This window comes from Uranotaenia lowii, chromosome 2, assembly GCF_029784155.1.
Source record: "Uranotaenia lowii strain MFRU-FL chromosome 2, ASM2978415v1, whole genome shotgun sequence".
NCBI classification, from domain to species: domain Eukaryota; kingdom Metazoa; phylum Arthropoda; class Insecta; order Diptera; family Culicidae; genus Uranotaenia; species Uranotaenia lowii.
The window spans coordinates 122,944,161-122,963,404 of NC_073692.1; the positions used below are offsets into that span (position 1 = coordinate 122,944,161).

A 19,244-nucleotide genomic window follows, 5' to 3' on the forward strand; every position below is an offset into this window, starting at 1 on the left:
CACTTCGAAATCCATATTGATGATTATATATGATGCGATGCTGGTTTAGAAAGTTCAATAATCTGGAAGCCATCATTTGTTCAATAATTTTGCTTAAGACAGATAACACGGATATCGGTCTATAGTTATTTACATCCGATCTGCTTCCTTCCTTATGAATCGGAACAACCTTAGCAGTCTTTAGGTACGCGGGATAGCTGCCTGTTTCGATAGCTTCGTTGAACACATCTTTTATGACACTTGCAAAGAGTCTGTGATGTCTTTTCAAAAAGATGGCAGTCATTCCATCTGGTCCAGGACTTTTATTTGACTCCAGGTCCTTGATTTTTAAAATAACCTCATTTTCGTCCGAAGGTCGCAAGAAGAATGAAGAGTTATTCGGGGTTAAGGTTTGGAATCGGTTTATATCCCGCTGGCTGTTGATTGTAGAGGCTAGCTGGGGCCCTATCGTGCTGAAGTATTGATTAAAAATATTAGGTACATTTTTGCTTTCAATTACTAGGCCGTTTTGAATCAGATTAAGCTGTTCTCTCGTATGCTCCTTGCTTCCGGTGATTAAGTTGAGATTTTTCCAAATGTGTCGTTGATTTGATGTGTTGAAAAGGGATTGATAGTACACGTTTTTGGCGCGTGCTTTTTCACGCACCACTTGCGCTGAGACTTGTTTCAGGTGGGATTTTAGTTCGGTGTCGGTAGGCCTTCGTTTGCTTCTTGCTAAAAGATTGTGCTTGACTTTTATAAGTTTCCACAAATCAAAAGACATCCAGGGGCAAGTTGATTTGACTTTAGCAGTAACCTTTACGGTTTTTGAGTATTTAAGCTTCAGATGTTTATACAATTCGACAAGCTTTTCCAGTTTTTCACTCGCAGAAATAGCCGTAACATGGATTGATTCGCTTTCAAAAACAGAATTTAACTGATCGTAATCAATAATGACCTTTTCTAGAATCCTAGAAGCTGTTGATTTTTCAAGTAATAAAACCGATATAATCATGGAATGGTCACTTATTTCTGATTCTATTGTTGCATTTTGAACTATATTTTGCAAAGAACAAGGGCAAACCACGTGATCTAGGATGTTATTGCTGCTTGGTCGTGTGGGGTATGTGTTGGTAACTGCCATATTAAAACACTTTAAAATATCGAAATAGTTCTGTGTTAAATCATTAGTAACATTATTGGCTGGGATATTGACGTCTCCAACGAGGATCTTGGTAACACGAGGCTCAGTGTTATGCAGAATTGATTCTAGTTTGGTGAAGAAAAAGCTGGAAGGGTAGCTTGGTGGTCTGTAAACAGCATGTATATCTAAATGCATATTCGTAACATTTAGACGTATTTGTATGTGATGGAATCCATTATCATGGACATTAAGAAGTTCATCGGATACTATTGAACTTTTAACATAAACTGCTAGTCCACCTCCTTGCGTTTCAGATCGACACGAAAAGAATCTTTTGTAACCATCAATCACAAATAATTTACAGTTTGATATGATATGATTTGATATGATTTTCGAATTCTATCAAATAACAAACAACTATCAATTGAGTTTTATCCCAGTATAATAAACATGGACAACAAAGAACAAAAAACTTAAAAGAACTTTGAGTTCCAGAGCTGAACAGCAAAATAAATAATCATACTTAGCTTAGCTTAGCTTGTTTGACTACTCATATCCACCTTTAATCATTGAACTCGAAATGCTTAATTTACAGGTTTTTTTTTTCAAATCGATTTTAGAAGAATAAAGTATTTTATACATTTCGAATTCCATAATCGCTGGCGTGGCTAAGCAGAAAAAGTTCCACGTCGCCAATGGTTGCTACTCCGTGATTAATCGAGGCCATCAATTTTGCACAAAGTCCAAAAGAATGGTGCTTGGGATTAGCAGCCATTCTCATTGTACAAAACTGATGCTCTCCCTTTTTTATGATTTATCTGATTAATAACGGCGCCGGCCACGTCCTAGTAGTCAATGTGGAAAAGGGAAGGATTGTTAGTTAGATACTCTGCAAGTTCAACTAGCAATCTCTCACTCCTGCATACTCAAAAAAAATTTTTTGAAATAGTCAGAACAAGAGATAAGCTAATATCATCAACTATGAAAACCGTCTATACGTCTGCGAATCCATATTCAAGTATCTAACGAAGGAGTTGTGTTAGTTGGTGAAAGGTAGAGATCAGGATCCATTTTGGTAAATGGTGCGATCATGGTTTTCCTACACCTCCTATGCTCCTAGACATTTCCTAAGGAAACTCCTATTTCTATGAGGCATTTGATAAACGTCCAATAAAGTGGATCGAATAAAATATTGAAGGCAAATCAATACCATCCAAATTTCTTCTTTGATAAACTTGCTTTTTTCCCTAACCGTTATCCCTGTTGAAGCAAAGAGTTTTCAAAAAGGCATTACTGTTCAAAGATGGAAAGCAACTTAAAATAAAAATGAATTATATTTTAATTTTTAGACCCAAATATTCGCAAATTGTTTTTAAAAACTCTTTGATTATTTGCTCTCCTTTGCCTCACGTTTTAGAAGTCTTAGGACCTTTGATGCTCAAAGAGTACAAATCAATGTTTTGAATAATCAAAATTTTTAAAAACATTTTCCATTTTTTTTTCTTTTTCCACCAATTTGAGTAAATACATTCAGCATATTATTTAATCATTTAAATTTATATATCAGAAATTTAAATCAATTGCATGATGTTAACTTAACATGATTAATTTGGCATACCCTATTTATCACGTTATGTAAACATCATGATTCATAAACTATGGTACGAAAAGGTGCCCATACACAATAATATATGCTTCATGTAGACAAACGCCTAACAGTATGCAATCAATTTGCAGTATCACGGTTTCTAACTTTTTTTTTGCGTGCAAACCTCCTACGCAACTTTTTCGTCGATGAAAAATCCCCTGGTATTCTATGTTAATATAGATTCGTGGCTTGTTGATGAATACGGCTGATTTTAATTCCACAAACATCACTAAATTTTATAAAATATAATATTATTTTCGCGAAAAACAGAAAATGAAACGAGTTAAGAAACAAAATACTCATCCTAAAGCATAATTGAGTTTCTTTTTTCCAGATCGCCGTCTTTATGCAATCCAACTTTGTTTTGTAGCGAAGGGCGTAGTAACAGTGGTAACAGTGCCCATTAAATAAAATCACTTGAAATTCTTTTCAATTTTCTAGATTTCTACTATAAATTTCACGGGCGCTTGCCTTTCACGAGTTGTAAATATAGAACCGAACTACATTTCAAAAATGTTCCTCAGAAATTTATTAATAAAAACTAAAAAAAATATAGGTGTATTCATCATTTAATTTCCACAAGAATTCGGTAATGATTTTTGCGACGGGGAAACGCATACAGATATGCTAAAAAATAACTTTCAATTTAAATTAAACAAAAAGCTCCTTGAGGATTATATGTGAAAGAGAATAATGAAAACATGTTACTTATCTTAAACTTGAACTGGAAAACTCATCTCCAATGCATCGCTCGGTTGGTGAAAAAATCTGGGTTGGTCCGGAGGGCATAGTGCTAGCCCCAGCAATTCCGTCTATTGAATGTTTTGCACATTTTTAACTTCTGCGTTTAAAATTCCCGTAATGAAATAAAAACACTTTGCTCCTAACTTTCACGCACAACAATTAAACTTTTCTAATTCAAACAATCTTAAATCCAATTTCTGAAATAATTTTAGGAAATTTCACGACGAAAAAAAAAAACGCATGCGTCGCCCAAAAGTCATGGCTTACTCCCAGCAAAATAAATAATCATACTGTTTACTTTTAAAACAAGCAAAACCATAATCAGGATTTTAATAAACCATTTTTATTTGAATGAACAGTTCAGTTTTGAGAATTGAGCACTTTTTTCATTTTCAAAAACACACTGAGATATTTGAGTAAATTGGCCAGTAGTTCAAAAATGATTATCACATACAAATTGACATTGGCTGAACAATATAACATGGTAAAAACTGATATTTTTATTCGTACTCAGTCAACAACGTTTACGTTGTTAAATGAGTTAAAATGTTCCCATTAGATAATTAGTTTAAGACATTTTTGAATAATGTCAGAAAAAGTTGTAATCATATCTATTGAAATTTCTTAAAATTAGGCTAAGAGATTAATGTATGGTACTCTAAACCTGATAAGGGAAAGTTTTATAGTAAATCTTTACATTTTTTCCAATAAATTATCACAAATTTTGTAGACCAAGATCGAAAATGAATTTCGAACTTATTTTGAATACTCTTTTAAATGATTTAAGTTTTTTCAAAATTATTGTATTGGTCATTTAAATTAAATGGGATAAAAATCGAAATTTTTTGAATTAGAAAGTACAAGTTTTCTTAATTCACTTCCAAGACAGCTCATATTTCCAATGTTTCCAAAAGTCAGTTATCAGCATTATTAAGGATAAATATGAAAATGGAATTCTGTATGTCTGTTCCTCATAGACTCGGAAACCACTAAACCGATTTGCTTGAAACTTGCCAGGTTGAGGTATTGAAGGCCTAGAAAGGTTCGTATTATGGTGAGAATCGATCATTTGGTTACGAGAAAAATTTACCCCATAGTTTGAGATCTCGAGGGAGATAAAAAAACATTTTTATGATTTTCTTGTATTAGGGCAGGAATAGAGGAATGACTTCCAAACAATTTCTTTTGCTTATCTCGAGAACAATTCGAGCAAATAGAACCAAATCTGGCATAGAAGGTTTCTACTGATATTTTGTGGTACTTTTCTCATCAAGTGGGGAAATAAAAAAAGGGGAAGGGCTCCTTTACAAGCTTTTGTATAACCAGAGAACTAATCAAGCAAATGCAAACAAATCGGACGTGGGAGAGCATGAGAAACGAGAAATAGGTATATTATTAATAGGATGCCCCAAATGACCAGATTTTTGGAAAAGTTATGCACTGCAGGCTAAAAATGATCATAGGTCTAGTACAAGGTCCCATGCTAAATTTGGATCAGATCGGACCATGGGAAAGGGTCGCTCAACAAGCCTGAGTATGTATGGGATTTTGAGGCATTTTATTCGGGAGGAACATGAAAAAGCAGTTTTTTATCAATAACTTTGATCCCTTTGAACCGATTTCTTTTGGATACGGTTTTTATCACTGTTTAAACTATGGCATATTTTCCATTCCAAGACCGCATTTCGATAAGTATTGAAATGAAAAAGTTATCAGGCTTTAAAAATGGGGTAACATTCTTTAGGATGGAATTCATCACTGTCAAAGCATCAGTCTGTAACGAACGCTTGTCGCGTATGGTAGCTTTTATTTTTTCTTCCGCGGGTGTTTGAAGTAATGACATTGATGATGGTGTTTGGTTCGATGCAGATTTGAATTCCTATTTAGTACACCAAGTTGTAGTAATGTGAAATTTTTGTAAAGTGACGGAGTTTTTTTTGGGGAGGATAGTGTTTGAGTTTTTTGCAGTGATTTTGTGTTCGATCTGTGGTGCGCTTCCATGGAGTGGAGAAGACGGGGCTTAATCGTACGCAGGAGTCGGGCTTCGCCCTGGGGTTCATGCGTACATGTGTGTGTGGCAACGAAGAGCTGAATGGGCAAAGTCAGGGCCTACTGTGTTGTTCGGAAATTCGAATTTATATCTTTGAAAATTAAATTGGTGGGCAGGTGTAACGTGTTTCATGTGGGGTATTGTTGGTGCGAGTGGAATATCATGATGATTAGTGATGGATCCTGAGCATAAAATTTTCCTTATAAACGAAGGATGTGTTTCCAGTTTTATGGTCTCGGGAGAGAAAATTATTTTGATTGTGCAGTGCGTTCTGATTGTCGTTAAGGATTTAAAGGGGATCAGTGATAAGGTGAACGTGCTTGGGCGGGCTGGTAATAAATGCATTAAGTTGATGTGTTTGATTTGATATGGCGATGATACAAATGATAAAAAAATTCCTATGGTTATGGTATGGAAGGTTTTGAAATCGGAAATAAGTTTATTTAATTGAAGAATTTTTATGATGAACTTATGTTTCCTTCCAAAATTTACATTTTTTAATTCAAATTTTTAAATCCATCGCAACTTTATGATTTGACAGTGTTTAAATAAAAGAGGTGGAATAGAAAGATCAAATATATCAAAATATGTATTTCATCAATTGGTTATCGATTTAAATAATACATTTTTTTTAATCAAAATGTAAATGTGAAATATGGTATTCCACTAGTTTTTACAAGGATCTTAACGTAGGGGATCTGTTCAATTAAACCTAAATATTTTTTCCAATCGGGGTGCAATCATAATAATGTTTTATTTCATTTTCAGGTAAATCAACAGGTAATTTATTATTCATTTAGTTTTATTTCCATAAGCTTTTATTAAGAAGTAGCTTCTGCTTCACTGCCGCTTGTTATAACTGTATAATAATTAAATAGTTTTTTCACCTACTGCTGATTTTTTCATTTTATTTTTATTAAGTATATAGACAATTTATCGTTTTATTTGATCATTGTATTCAATATTGTAATATATTTTCTAGAGAGAATGCATCTGGGGATAACCTGAAGAAACTTTTACAAGCGGAGTGGTAGCCAACCATTGTAGGTTTCTGAAGATTGGATGCCTTCTCTCGACAAACCATCGGCCGTGAAAGCCTTCGGGCCAACCACACAGACATAGGCAGGACCTTGCTACCGATGGGGGGCCCATACATACATACATACAATTCATCACTGTCAAAGCATGAGGCTTCAAAATGTTCAACCGCCCTGACCGGAACACTCAATTTGAAACGCCGTTTTGTCAAATATCGACCAATTTCAACCATTTTGGTTGCGATAGATTGCAAAATTTTTAGACATTTACAGATATTTGGTTTCGAATCTTATTCTCATGATGGTTTGAACAGAAGTCAAGCTGAAACTGTGGTGCAGATTTGTACTTCTGATCTCCTTGTCCTGTTTTCTTCATATCATTAAGGGAAAATTAACCAATATAAACCTCATATTTTTCGCTGAAAAATAACAAAAGCATAGTTTATTGTTTATAAACGACTTGAGCCCCACGGAAAAATTTTGGCTAAGATTTTTTTTTGTTTTTTAACAGGGTCTAAGGAACTTTGTTTTTCATTACTTTTTCGGTTGAAGGTTTTACACACTCCGACAGTTTAATAATTTTTGTTAAATATGTACCACAAAGAATTTGAGATATTTCAACGCATATAAAATTTCAACTACGAGACAGAATCAAGTGTGTAAAAACTCCAACCGAAAAAAGTACTGAAAGTAAAGTTCCTTAGCCCCTATAGATATGCTATTTGAAAAAAAAAATAGAAAAAAAATATCCTGCGAAAGTTATTTGGTTGGACTAAAGTTGTTTGTAATCATAAAACTAAGAGTCAAACTTAAATGAAATTTAAGTTGGTTACTTTTCCTTGGAAGATATGAAGAAAACAGGACAAGAAGATCATTAATCCATATCTCCTCCACAGTTTCGCCTGGACTACTCTCCAAACCATCGTGTGAATATGATTCGAAACCAAATATTTGAAAAAATCAAAAGATTTTGGAACCCATCGCATCAAAAATGGTTGAAACTGTAAATATAAGACAGAATGGCGTACTTTTCAACTTGAGTGTTTTGGTCGGGGTGGTGAAACATTATGGCGCCTCATTGACAATGATGAATACCATCCTTAAAAATGTCATTTCATTTTTGAAGCTTTATAACTTTTTTATCTAAACTCTTATCAAAATGCGTTCCTCGGATGAAAACTTTTTCATAACTTGAACTGAAAACGGTACTCAACAGAAAACGGTTCAAAGGGACAAAAGTTATTGCTGAAAAATTGGTTTGGCTCATATTTGGCATGGGACCTTATTGGGAGCTTATTTTGACTGATTTGGGTGCCCTGGATCTAAATATGCAATTTTTCTATCAGTTTTTGTTTCTTGATAACTTTTGAAAATATTTTCAAATCATTTAACAAATTTCTGCATTTTTTTTATAAAAAAAATAAAAAAAACATTATAAATAAAGATTCCAAACCAATTATGAACTTTCCCCAAGACTTCAAGAATTTTTGAGTTTGGCGAAACAGTTAAAAGGTTTTCTATTTGTACACTTATCCTTACGAGAACGAATGACTGCGATGGTTAAAATCTGCTCAAAATATAGAAAATATGAATAAGAATAAGAAAATTTTCCATAATTTCAAGAAGTTTTAAACCAAGTTGAATTTTAGATATAATAATTGCAAAAATCCAATCGTTTTTCAGGTTTAAATAAATTTAGAAAAATATATTAATTTTTTTGAAATTTCTCCAGTAATGTAACAAATATTAATAATGAAATCTTTCAAAATTTATGAAAATTGTAGAATTTAAATTTTTAAAATCATGCATCATGTTCTTTAAAATATTATCCCTAGATTGATTGAAATGGATGTAATAAACAAATTCAAATTGAGATGTTTTCTTCAACGTAGATTTGTTATTTCATCAGTTTTTATTGCTTAACATAACATAAAATTGATACATTTTAAAGCCTTGAAATTCTAGATCACCAAAATGCAAGGTAGTAGACAAAATTGGATAAAAGATTCGAATTTTGAACGCTTAGATTTATCAAATTTATGATTAAATCATGGGCCTCTTTATATCAATTAAATTCTCAGATTAGAAAAATGGTCAGACGAGTTTATTGAAAAAAATCATGTACACACTTAGCTTTTTAATCTTTATATTAGATTTTTGTTTTCAAATAAATCCACTGAATTTTGAAGTCCAATTATTTAAATTTTTTTAAATACTTTTAATAAGGTTATCTTGGTTTTTTAATTTTGATTTTTTGTGTTTTGAAAACAAAATCTTCAAAATAGCTTTTGAAACTAAATTGTTTATAAGAAAAAAAAAATAGTTTCAACCTTCTTTTCATTTCAGGACCCAATATTTGTATTGAAAACGACAATCATTCAGAGCTTAAAATTTTAAACTTAAAAACTTCGAAAGAAAATGTATAAAAGTTTCATAAACTTTCATTAAAAAAAATCATGTATTTGAATCGATCATGACTTTCAATTCATCTTGAGCAATTAAATGTTTAATTTTTTGCACAATGTTAACAAATTTTTGTTTTTATTTGTGCTTTTCATATTAACAATATAACTTGGTTTTCATAATTTTATGTTTATTTTATCAGTTTCTTTTTGATCATTCTCGAGATTACACATTTACCAATTTGTCCTTTGTCAGTTTAATTGTATAATTGAACATGTTTGTAAATTGATAAAGCTATTATTTTGAATTTCAGAAATCAACTTTTCTCTATGAATGAAAGAATTTTTATAAAGAAGAAAAAGTACTATGGCACTCTTTAAACAAAATTTAATATTTTCTGCCTTTTAAAAAAAAATAGTTCAATTATCAACTATCGAATAAATATTGAATAAATACTCCTAAATTCAAAATGGATTTTTTTTCACAATGAAGAATTCAGATTTTTAATCGAAATATATATTTTTTTCATATTCAAAATGCTGCTGTGGATTTTTTTTATTAATCCTTCAATTAAAAATGAAAAAAAAAATGAAAATTTAGATGAATATTAATTAACAAACTTTTTTTTCGTAAAATTGGTCTGATATTTATTTCAGAACTCAGTTTTTTTTTTTAATTTGATGTTATGTTTTATGTATTTTGCTTCTATGCCTTAATTGTTATGTCCGATAGTTTATTCTAAATTTTTTTTTATTGCATTCTTCTTCTGGTCTTTCGGAAATATTGATTTCAAATTTTAAAACTAGACTGCTTAGAATTCATTTTCAAGCTTATTTTTAGATCATTTTAAATAACTTATTAATGACTTACAGAAATTATTTTGAAAAATTTTGATGTATTTTAACAGTGAAATTTATTGGATTTTGAGTTAGTGTGATTATTGGTTAGAAAGTGGTTTAATGAATAAATTTCCTTATATATTGTGTTTTTTTGGCATTTTTAATATTTTGGCTAAATTTGGATTCTAAACCCCCCCCCCTGGGATGGATCCTTCGCACGGGCCAGACTCCTTCAATTCATTACTTTTTTCTCCCTCATTGCGACTTTAAACCATATATTGCACATCCGGGTAAACCAGGAAACCAAAATTCATACATATCTACTAAGTCTCCTTTCCATATATTTACACTACCTATATTGGAAAAATGGGTCGCATTCAGCAAGGAAACTATTGTTCTACCATGATATATGGATAAGATTTTGATGTTTTTTTCTGAATATGGTTGAAACGTTAATTTAAAACACATGGTTTTGTTCGTCCGAAAACTAAGCATTACAAGTGCGAAACGACGAATGATTTCAAATAAAGAACACAGTGAGAAGAATTGGAATGGTCGTTTTTTAATACTGATCGATCAGAATTTCAGATTTGACGAATTATCGGCAAAAAAAAATTACATTTTTGTAACGAATGGGCAGGTACCTGAGAATTTGCGAGGTATAATGTATAACCCAAAAGCTTTTCAATCAACTTCTATCGTTTATAAAAAAATCTTTTTCAATTTTTTTCATTTTTTGTAGTCAGTTTTGTGAATTGATTTACTTTAACACTTTTTTTTTAATTTTTTTTAATTTTTTTTTTATTTTTAAGAACATCAGTTAATCCGTGCAATGTACTGCTCTGTTTTCGAATAAAGAGCTTGCCACCAAACCAATATTGGTTGAACCGCTTACATAATGAATTATGAAAGAAGTACAAATTGCTGGGTGGGTTGAAATACCTTTTTCCGTTTGAGAAGTTTTGTCAAAAAAAACGAAATCAAAATCTAAAGTTTGAATGTTTGAACGGTTTAAAAATAAAGAAATTTTTACAAAAATACTGAATCAGGGTCAAACATGAAAATATATACGATAAGTTTACATATGTTTGGTTTATTAGTTTTCTTAAGGGGGCAAAAAATCCTTTTTCCTTTGAGAAACTTGAAAAACAAGCTAAGCGCTCAATGTTAAGATTTTAGATCAAACATTTGAGGCACCTGTTTATCCAACCCGATAGAGCTGAATTTTTGCACATGTCAGTTTTTTGGGCCAATCTACAAAATGTACTATTCTATGAACATAATTTTTAAAAAAATCATTTTTCCGTTTCAGAATACTGTTTTGGGCTGAAAAACGTTCGAGTGACGGTGCCGACGGCCATCAGAAAAGGTGAAGATGCTCACCTGTACTGCAACTGGGAGATGGAAGACAAGGAGCGGCTATATTCGATCAAATGGTACAGAGGACGAAGAGAGTTTTTCCGATACACACCCCTGGAGCAACCCTCGATGAAGGTTTTCAACAGCGTTAGCGGAGTTGTGGTGGAGGTGAGTTTTGAAGAATTTTAATTTCCCATATTTTTGATAACAGCTCAAATAATTCAGAAAAATTGAAATTCTGAAGTATTATTGTACGAAAAATCTAGAAGCATACATCTCAACCCTCGAACTCATTTTTAATATCTACTGCTTTCAATTCTTTGTCACATTATTTGTCATTGAAAATGTTTCTCCTGCCAGTTGGTTCCGGCTTCAAGGAAAGGAAAAGAAAAATTTCCTCCTTTATTTCCACATCACTAATGATGGCTCCGAATAGTTGTCATCGTTATTTCGTGTTTGCTGTCGTCTTGAGGCAGCTCAAGAAACAGCAGACGGAGGCAACAAAAAAAGTCGTACTATCTTCTGGAGCCTCCCTTTTCCTGAGCTGGGGAACCGCAAGTCGGTTGGATCCTGTGGTGTTTTCGTTTGTTTTTCTTTTCGTTTTGATACTGCATTGACAACTCCCAAGGGGGCAAAGCTCAGCTCAGCGTCGTCGTATGGAGCGATTGTTGAAAAAAGCGGACCAATAATAACTGTGGTAAAAATGGCAAAAAAGATTGTATAGTTTTTAAGTACATGGACCTTGAGGTTCTAAATTCCAAAAAAAAAATTTTTTTTTTAAGAAAAATTGAACTATCGTTATAGCAATATTTTGACCATTTTTGGCATTTAATTAAAGTTTTTTTTTTAAACAAACGACTTTACAGTCGCACAAAAGAAAATTCAATAGTTCCCAGCTGAAGAGGTGGTCGTATCAAATGTACCAGAAGAAAAAGTAAAAACACCCCAACAGAAAGGTTGCTGACAATTTTAAAGAATGCCAATTAATTTTGTATCGTTCCGATTTCAACGTCGTCAACTCTGGAGTGGTAAGATTCCCTTAGAAGTAATTGTGTCGGGACTTTTTTTTTAATTATCTGAGATTTATCTTTCTTTCGTTGTTCCTACAGGCCCTAGCGTTTACCATGAATTGATTTTGAGTTTGAAAACCTTTTCAAAATGAACGCTTCTGAGATTTCCGTTTATTGAAAATAATTTTCTTTGTAGCTATGAGGTCAATTGAATTGCTTTCATCGACATTTTTTTTTGCAGCAGTGGGTTAAGACATAAGTATGGAATACATGAATGCTTGCTCTTGTGTTCCATACTCAACTATTTTAAATCAATGAAGTTTTAATTCTCTACTGCATGAATTATGAATAGAGCATCTATTAGACCACTTTGTATGAAGATTTTCAAATTACAAATTTTGCACCCCCAAGACTTTTTTTTGGTTTTTTTCACTGCCGAAAATAGCAATAAAAAAAATTGGAAGCGATTACTTCAGTCCTGATTTTGCGTAACGGGTTTAATTTGGTATGGGAATTTAGATTGGAAAACAAAATTCATCACTCAAAAATCACCAGAGATGTACTGTAAGTTAAAAAAAAGTCTAACTTTGGATTTGAAAAATTTCTTGATTTTTGCAGTACATTTCGTGTGAACAAATAAAAAATCTTACTTATACTTCAGAAAAGGTTTAGGATATCATACAGATTTTTTTTTGTGTATTTTGATAAGTTTAATTGAATTTAATTTAAAAATTCCATTTGATTTAACCGTAGGATGAATATTAAATAGCTAAGCTCAGCTTAACTTAGCTTAGCTTGATTGACTACTCACATCCACCTTTAATCATTGAACCCGAAATGCTTTATTCATAGCTTTGAGTAAGAGATTAAAATTGATCTATGCTGTTTTATTTTATCGGTATCAAATGCATCTAGAATTCCATAATCGCTGGTGTGGCTCAGTAGAACGAGTTCCACTTTGCCAATGGTTGCTACTCCGTGATTGACCGAGGCCATCAAGTTTGTCCAGAGGTCAAAAGAATGTTGTCTGGGGTTGACAGCACATTGACAGTGAACAAAACTTATGCTCTCTCTTTGAACATCAATAACGGCGCCGGCCACGTTCTAGTAGTCAATAGATAGTTTGTAAAAAAGAGAAAGGGATGAAAGAACAATATTGTGCTTTAGGACCGAAGTCACCTCTGCATCCTAGCAAAAAATTTCTTGTTGGAAGTATGGGATAAAAGATATGATCAAGAGACACTTTTGACTAGTGAAATCTTTTTTGACATCCTTTTGTCCTGTTCTTAAAGTAAAATACAATCCAAGTGAAATGAAAGATATTGAAAAAAAAAAGAAACAAAAATCTAGCTATATAACAAACTTGTACTATACTCTTTCATTAATTTGCTAATGAACTTTGAAGAAAAGATTGACTTTAAACAAGAAATGGATAGATTTTGTGGTTAATCAATAAAGTTCAAGAAAAATAATAAATGATACGAAGGAAAAAACAATTTTTAAATTCTTCAATGTATAATCAATACATGCTTCAGGTTTAGTAGAGAGTTTATTGTAAATAAAAGTTTACGCTTTGCAATAAAATTTTTATACACGTATCAGCCTTCTCATAATTTTAGAACACGTTTGATTGAAAAACTTAATTCGATAAACTGCATTGTTAGATGTTTAAAAATTCTTTCTTGATTTTTTTGTAACTTTCAATAACCCTTTTCGCTGTTTAACGATATGACTTCAAATGCTAAATTTAAATGTAAACAATCAATTTCATTTCATATTACCAGTAACCGTAACCGAGCTTGTAATTGCAAAAAAAAATCTTGGTTAATCAAAAAAAAAATTTTTTTGCATAGCATCAGGCGTTTCAAAAGCGATCGAATATATGCTGCTTTTATATTTGCCCACACACACAAGTTTTTATGAAACATGCCATTAAAATATTTCCATGTAAATGTCTAAGGAAATATTTGAACTTTGCTGTGTGTGACATTACCTTCAAAATTTCGAAAACTTTGATTTAATCATGAAGTTTGTAGCAAAAATACGTGTTAATTCAAAATCTTAGAAACTAACTAGAGAAAACAACAAAAAAAAAACACTTAGCTGAATCTTGATCATTTCCGTGTCTCGATGTCAAATGACCAAATATCAGTCCGGAGGGCTCAGCATTAGCGCCAGGTCCGTCACTTGAAAAACATAGATTTTCCGGAGAAAACTCGTGTTTTTATGCAACTTTGAACTTATTTCACTTTACTTGATGTTTTTACGTTAACAGGCACTACACATTAACAAAAAATCTTTTTTTTTTTCGAATAAATTAATAAAAAATTATCCGGAAGAAAATTTTCGACGTTTCACTGCATCAACGCCTACTTACCAATCCTTAACCGTAGGATGAATATTAAATAACGCAAAATTTTTCAGCTAATCCAGAAATCAACCGAATCATCTCAAGTTTAAAAAGAATGCTTGGCGAAAAGTCAGTTTTTGCAGTGGTCTAGTGTTCATCCCGGGAATTGCCAATCAAGAACTTCCGAAAAAAAAACGGTAGTTCCCGAATTCCGTAAACGATTGGATTCCCCGAACATTCCTGATTCCAATAATCAGAGCTGAATTTCAAACAAGTAACACAACCTTGTCTTTTAAAATGATTGATATTGAGCAAGGACAATGATCGTTCTTGCTTCGTATATGGTTTCTATTCAACGATAAAAAAATAAAAACATTAAATTCAGGAAAAAAAATTGTAATCAACTGGAACCCTTGTTTGAAAAGTGAAAAACGTCAACTTAACTGAAACATTAAACAATTCAACAGTGTTAGAATGGTAACTTAAAAGAAAAACTATGAAAGGATAGGAATGTCTAGCGAATCAACTTCTTTCGAAAGTGGTAAATTTATCTCAATTTTGTTTCACAACCCCATCCGTTCCAGAAAGATTTACCCACTACAGTTCCTGAAGTGTAAATTTCACAGTCCTGACTATAACCAATATATCTCTCTTGTTTCCAATCTAATTTTTTCAAAATTTGTAGTTTTGGAAAATTTCGTTATTTATATTTTTAAAGTTTTGTTTACTACACGTAAAAAGTGAAAAATGAACCAAATTTATATCAAAATTTAAAATAAGCAAGCTATTTTCAAGAAAAAAAAATTTTTTGGTCTTAAAATTTTGTATTCAACTGACAAAATGTGTACCTAGCGTGAAATATTTTTGATACCACAATGCCATTAAAAGATGCGAATTTTTGAACACTTGAACTTTGCAGAATAAAACGTGTTGTTTGTATCATCGTGTGAAGCGCTATTCGCGGTTTAATCTTTAATAAAAATAACAATTTGAGTATTTTTTATTTAATTTATCCAATTCGTCTTAATAAATACCTACTTTAAAATCAAAACACTTGCAAAAAAAGACTTGAATGATTTACAGGAATCATCAGAAGGCTTTATGCCAAATTTAAGCTGCATCTGACAACAAAAAAGGGTTGCACTGAATCTCAAGTGTGAAAGGGATTCTGAGATATAGTGTTCTGAAGAAGCATAAAAACTGGTTTATCATCTATTTTTTTTTTACCAATCGATTGCTAAATTATGTTGATTCTATTAAAATTTCAACTAAGACTAACATTTCACCTGAAGACGGCAACTCGATTGGTCTTAAAACAAAAAGGTTATGGCTGTTCAAAGATTGAATTTGGTCGCAAATTGTAGTTAAACACACAATGAGTACATTTTACTCACTTTAAAAATACGGAGATTTTGGTACGTAAAGCTAGAAAAAATTATTGATCTTCAACTATGGGAGATGACAGTTTTTAACTTAGATACCATTGTATGCCATGAGTTAATGTTTGAGTCTGGTAATATTAAATCTTAAAATGCATGACAATATGTAGCTGAATGTGCATGACAATATGTAGCTGAATGTACACCTACCCTACTTATTTATACACAATGTTTTTCTAATTCTTTTTTTCCTAGTGAAGAGCTTGATAATAATTAAAAGTGCTACAATGTTTAAAAAAAATTATCTATTATTGAATAATGTTTTTGGGTTCTATAATTTCTAAGTTTGATATAAGGTAACACTTCAAACCATATAAACACTCCAACAGTTTAAAATGTTTTAGAATACTGAATTAAGCTAAATAACACCATATTTAGTTTGTATGCAGTTAAGGGATAAAAAATTTTTTTTCAACTCTCGGCATAAAAAACACAAATTTTATTTTTGGAATTTGTAATTTCCTCCCATATTATTTATTTCACAAATATTTTCAGGCAATTAAGTTCAAATCTCTTTAATAAACAATGTTTATTTCTAAACATACACACACAATGAGGGAAAATTGTATAAACTTGGAGAAAATTCAAAATCTTCCGTCCTGCACAGATCAAATCTATGAAAATATACTTTATTATAGTGAAAATGTCCGGAAAATCGACTGAACAGATTATAGACGCCGCATGAGTATGCTATCGGAGATATAGTTCCTTTTTGTCCCCTGATTCCCCTATATTTTTAAAACAATACAGAAAAACACTGACTTGGGCTAGAAAATTTTGATAACAAAAAAACCAATAATGTTCCTTTTTTTTCGTGAAATCGAATGAAGAGTGTGAGCCACCACATGCTTCGAGAAATGTAATGGCTTTTTTTTACTCTCAATTTTCTTAAATATTTCAAATTGTTTAGAAAAAGCAGCTTGAAAATTTTGAACCAAATGAGACTTATCTTATGTGATTTTTGAAGGGATCGAGTAAAAGCTATTTACACCGCACCATTCCTCGAAAAAAAAACACTCAAGATAAGTCTAATTTAGTTCAAAATTTTCCAATCCGAACAAGCTTCTTCTGAACTAATTGAAAAATGTTGGAAATTTGAGGATAGAACATTACTCCGATTTCCGATGCGTGCGGTGGATCAGAAAACCTTCGTTTGATTCTTCGGAAATGTCCTCTCAAGATAAGTATAATTTTGGTCCAAGATTTTCAAGTCTGAACTTGTTTTTTTTTTTAGTTAATTTAGAAATTTTGGGGAATAGTGGGAACAAATTGAGGTTAAAATTATCTAGTCTGAACATGATTGGGCATTAATTGGGAAATATAGGTGAATTAAGGGAAAATTAGCCATAACTCCATTTTCCGAAGCGTGTGGTAACTCAGAAAGCCTTCATTTGATTCCTTGGAAAAAAGGTCTATTTTTGTTCAAAATTGTATGTTCCAAATCATTGTTTTTCTGGATTGTTTGACAAATAAAGAGGTATAAGGTGTTAAAATGGCACTATATCTTCGTTCATAATCTCATGCGGCGTCTGAAGCTATGTCAATCGATTCTCCGGACATTTTCACTAAAAAAAAAGTATATTTTCATAGATATACTTCGAGAAGAAAGGAAGATGTTGAATTTCTTCGTGGTAATACACTTTTTTCTCTATTGTGCAAAGTTTCGATGTCGTATGACATCATCTTCACAAAACTCTACCGCCTACATTCACTTAATTTTTTTCAATATGAATCTGGTGAGGTTTCGAGTTCAAATTCAAATATTGTTCCCTTTTTTGGTTTACTGAATATTTACAGTGAAACTTAAGTGACGCACTGATTTGGGCAGTACTCTTTTCCCAAAAGCAATAACAACGACAGATTTTGTCAGTAGGGTTAGAAATCAGATAAAATATCACACACAAAATTTCTAATTTCATGTACATAATTTTAGAATTCCTGAAGACATAGCCGAAAGAACGGAGGGGTTTTCGGGGTTAAAGCCCCCCATGAGGATCCAAAACAGCAAGCGAGAGATTCTACTCTACACTCAAGATTTTAAATTTAGAACGAACCAAATTATAACAATAGAGTAAGGTTCATCAACAGTAACAACTTATGCCAAAACTTCAAAACCCCAACCCGAGTCCTAAATTCTGCTACACTTTTTCAAAATTTTCTCACTTTTTCATCGAAATTAAGATCTGAAAATTAAATTTCGAATCCAATCAAACCCATTTCGGAGGTTCTGATTCCATAATTCCCATAAACGAAAGTGTATTGATCGTAATTTTGTTCGAATTTTGGATTCTATATCCAGTCCAGGATTGTTGATTTTCAGTTCGAATAATCATAAGAAATAAGAAATGAAACTGTTTTAAAATCTTGGTTCAAATTCGGTTTTACATTACATATCAAATTTGAATCATGTTTTTCGAGATGATATGCATTTTCAATATTTTTAAATAGTTTTTCGCATATGAAAAAAGGGTAATTTTGTTTTATATTCATATTTGAAATTCTTGAATATAGTTTTCAAATAAAATTAAAAGGTTTAAAGGTTCAAAATGGCAATCTAAAATTTGAAAGTAAGATTAAGATCTTTGTAAATTCATATTTTAATTCTGATTCACAATGCAGATTAAAAATAAATAATTTAAATAGTGAATATAGATTTAATGTGAACTAAAGAATTTAAATAATAGATTCATAAATAATGGCTCTAAAACTTGGCTCATAAAATTCTAACCTGGAATAATATTCGCAAATCGTTTTTTTTGTTCATTTACAAAATCGTATAAATTCGGATACAAATTCCAAGCGCATTTTTGAATTCAGGTTCTTTTTTTTTTCGGCTTTCAGTCTGTTCAAATAGCAAAAACGACTATTTATTTAACGTTCCAACGTTTCAATCCATATAGGATCGTCATCAGGGACTGTAATGTTTATTGTGTGTTAACAAAATATCAAAAAATCTTCACGAAATTAACTGATTCTTACCTAAAATGTGTCGTATTTCTTGTCAGGTTTGATTCGGCTGATCGGGTAAAGCTGTCATTTGTGTCTGTTACAATATTATGTGATTAATTTGTGATTCTTGTGTTTTGTAGTGTTGTCTGACTTACTGTGAAAAAATCCGTACTTCCTCCTATTTTCTGGATTAAATTTCCGCAGCATCGATTTTCCACAGTCACTACTTTTCACTTTTTGTTTTGCCTTGATCTGTTATTACTAGTCCGTGCTATTGTTTTCTGAATGTTGTT

The 19,244-nt window shown here is 31.7% G+C and overlaps 1 protein-coding gene across 1 annotated transcript in view; it reads left to right on the forward strand.

Annotated features, from left to right (window-relative positions):
• Positions 1-19,244, forward strand: part of LOC129741820 (uncharacterized) — a 141,813-nt gene that overhangs the window by 25,971 nt on the left and 96,598 nt on the right. The window contains exon 2 of the mRNA XM_055733611.1: positions 11,157-11,371. Within this exon, the coding sequence (XP_055589586.1) occupies positions 11,157-11,371 (215 nt within the window). The remainder of the gene's footprint in view (positions 1-11,156; positions 11,372-19,244) is intronic.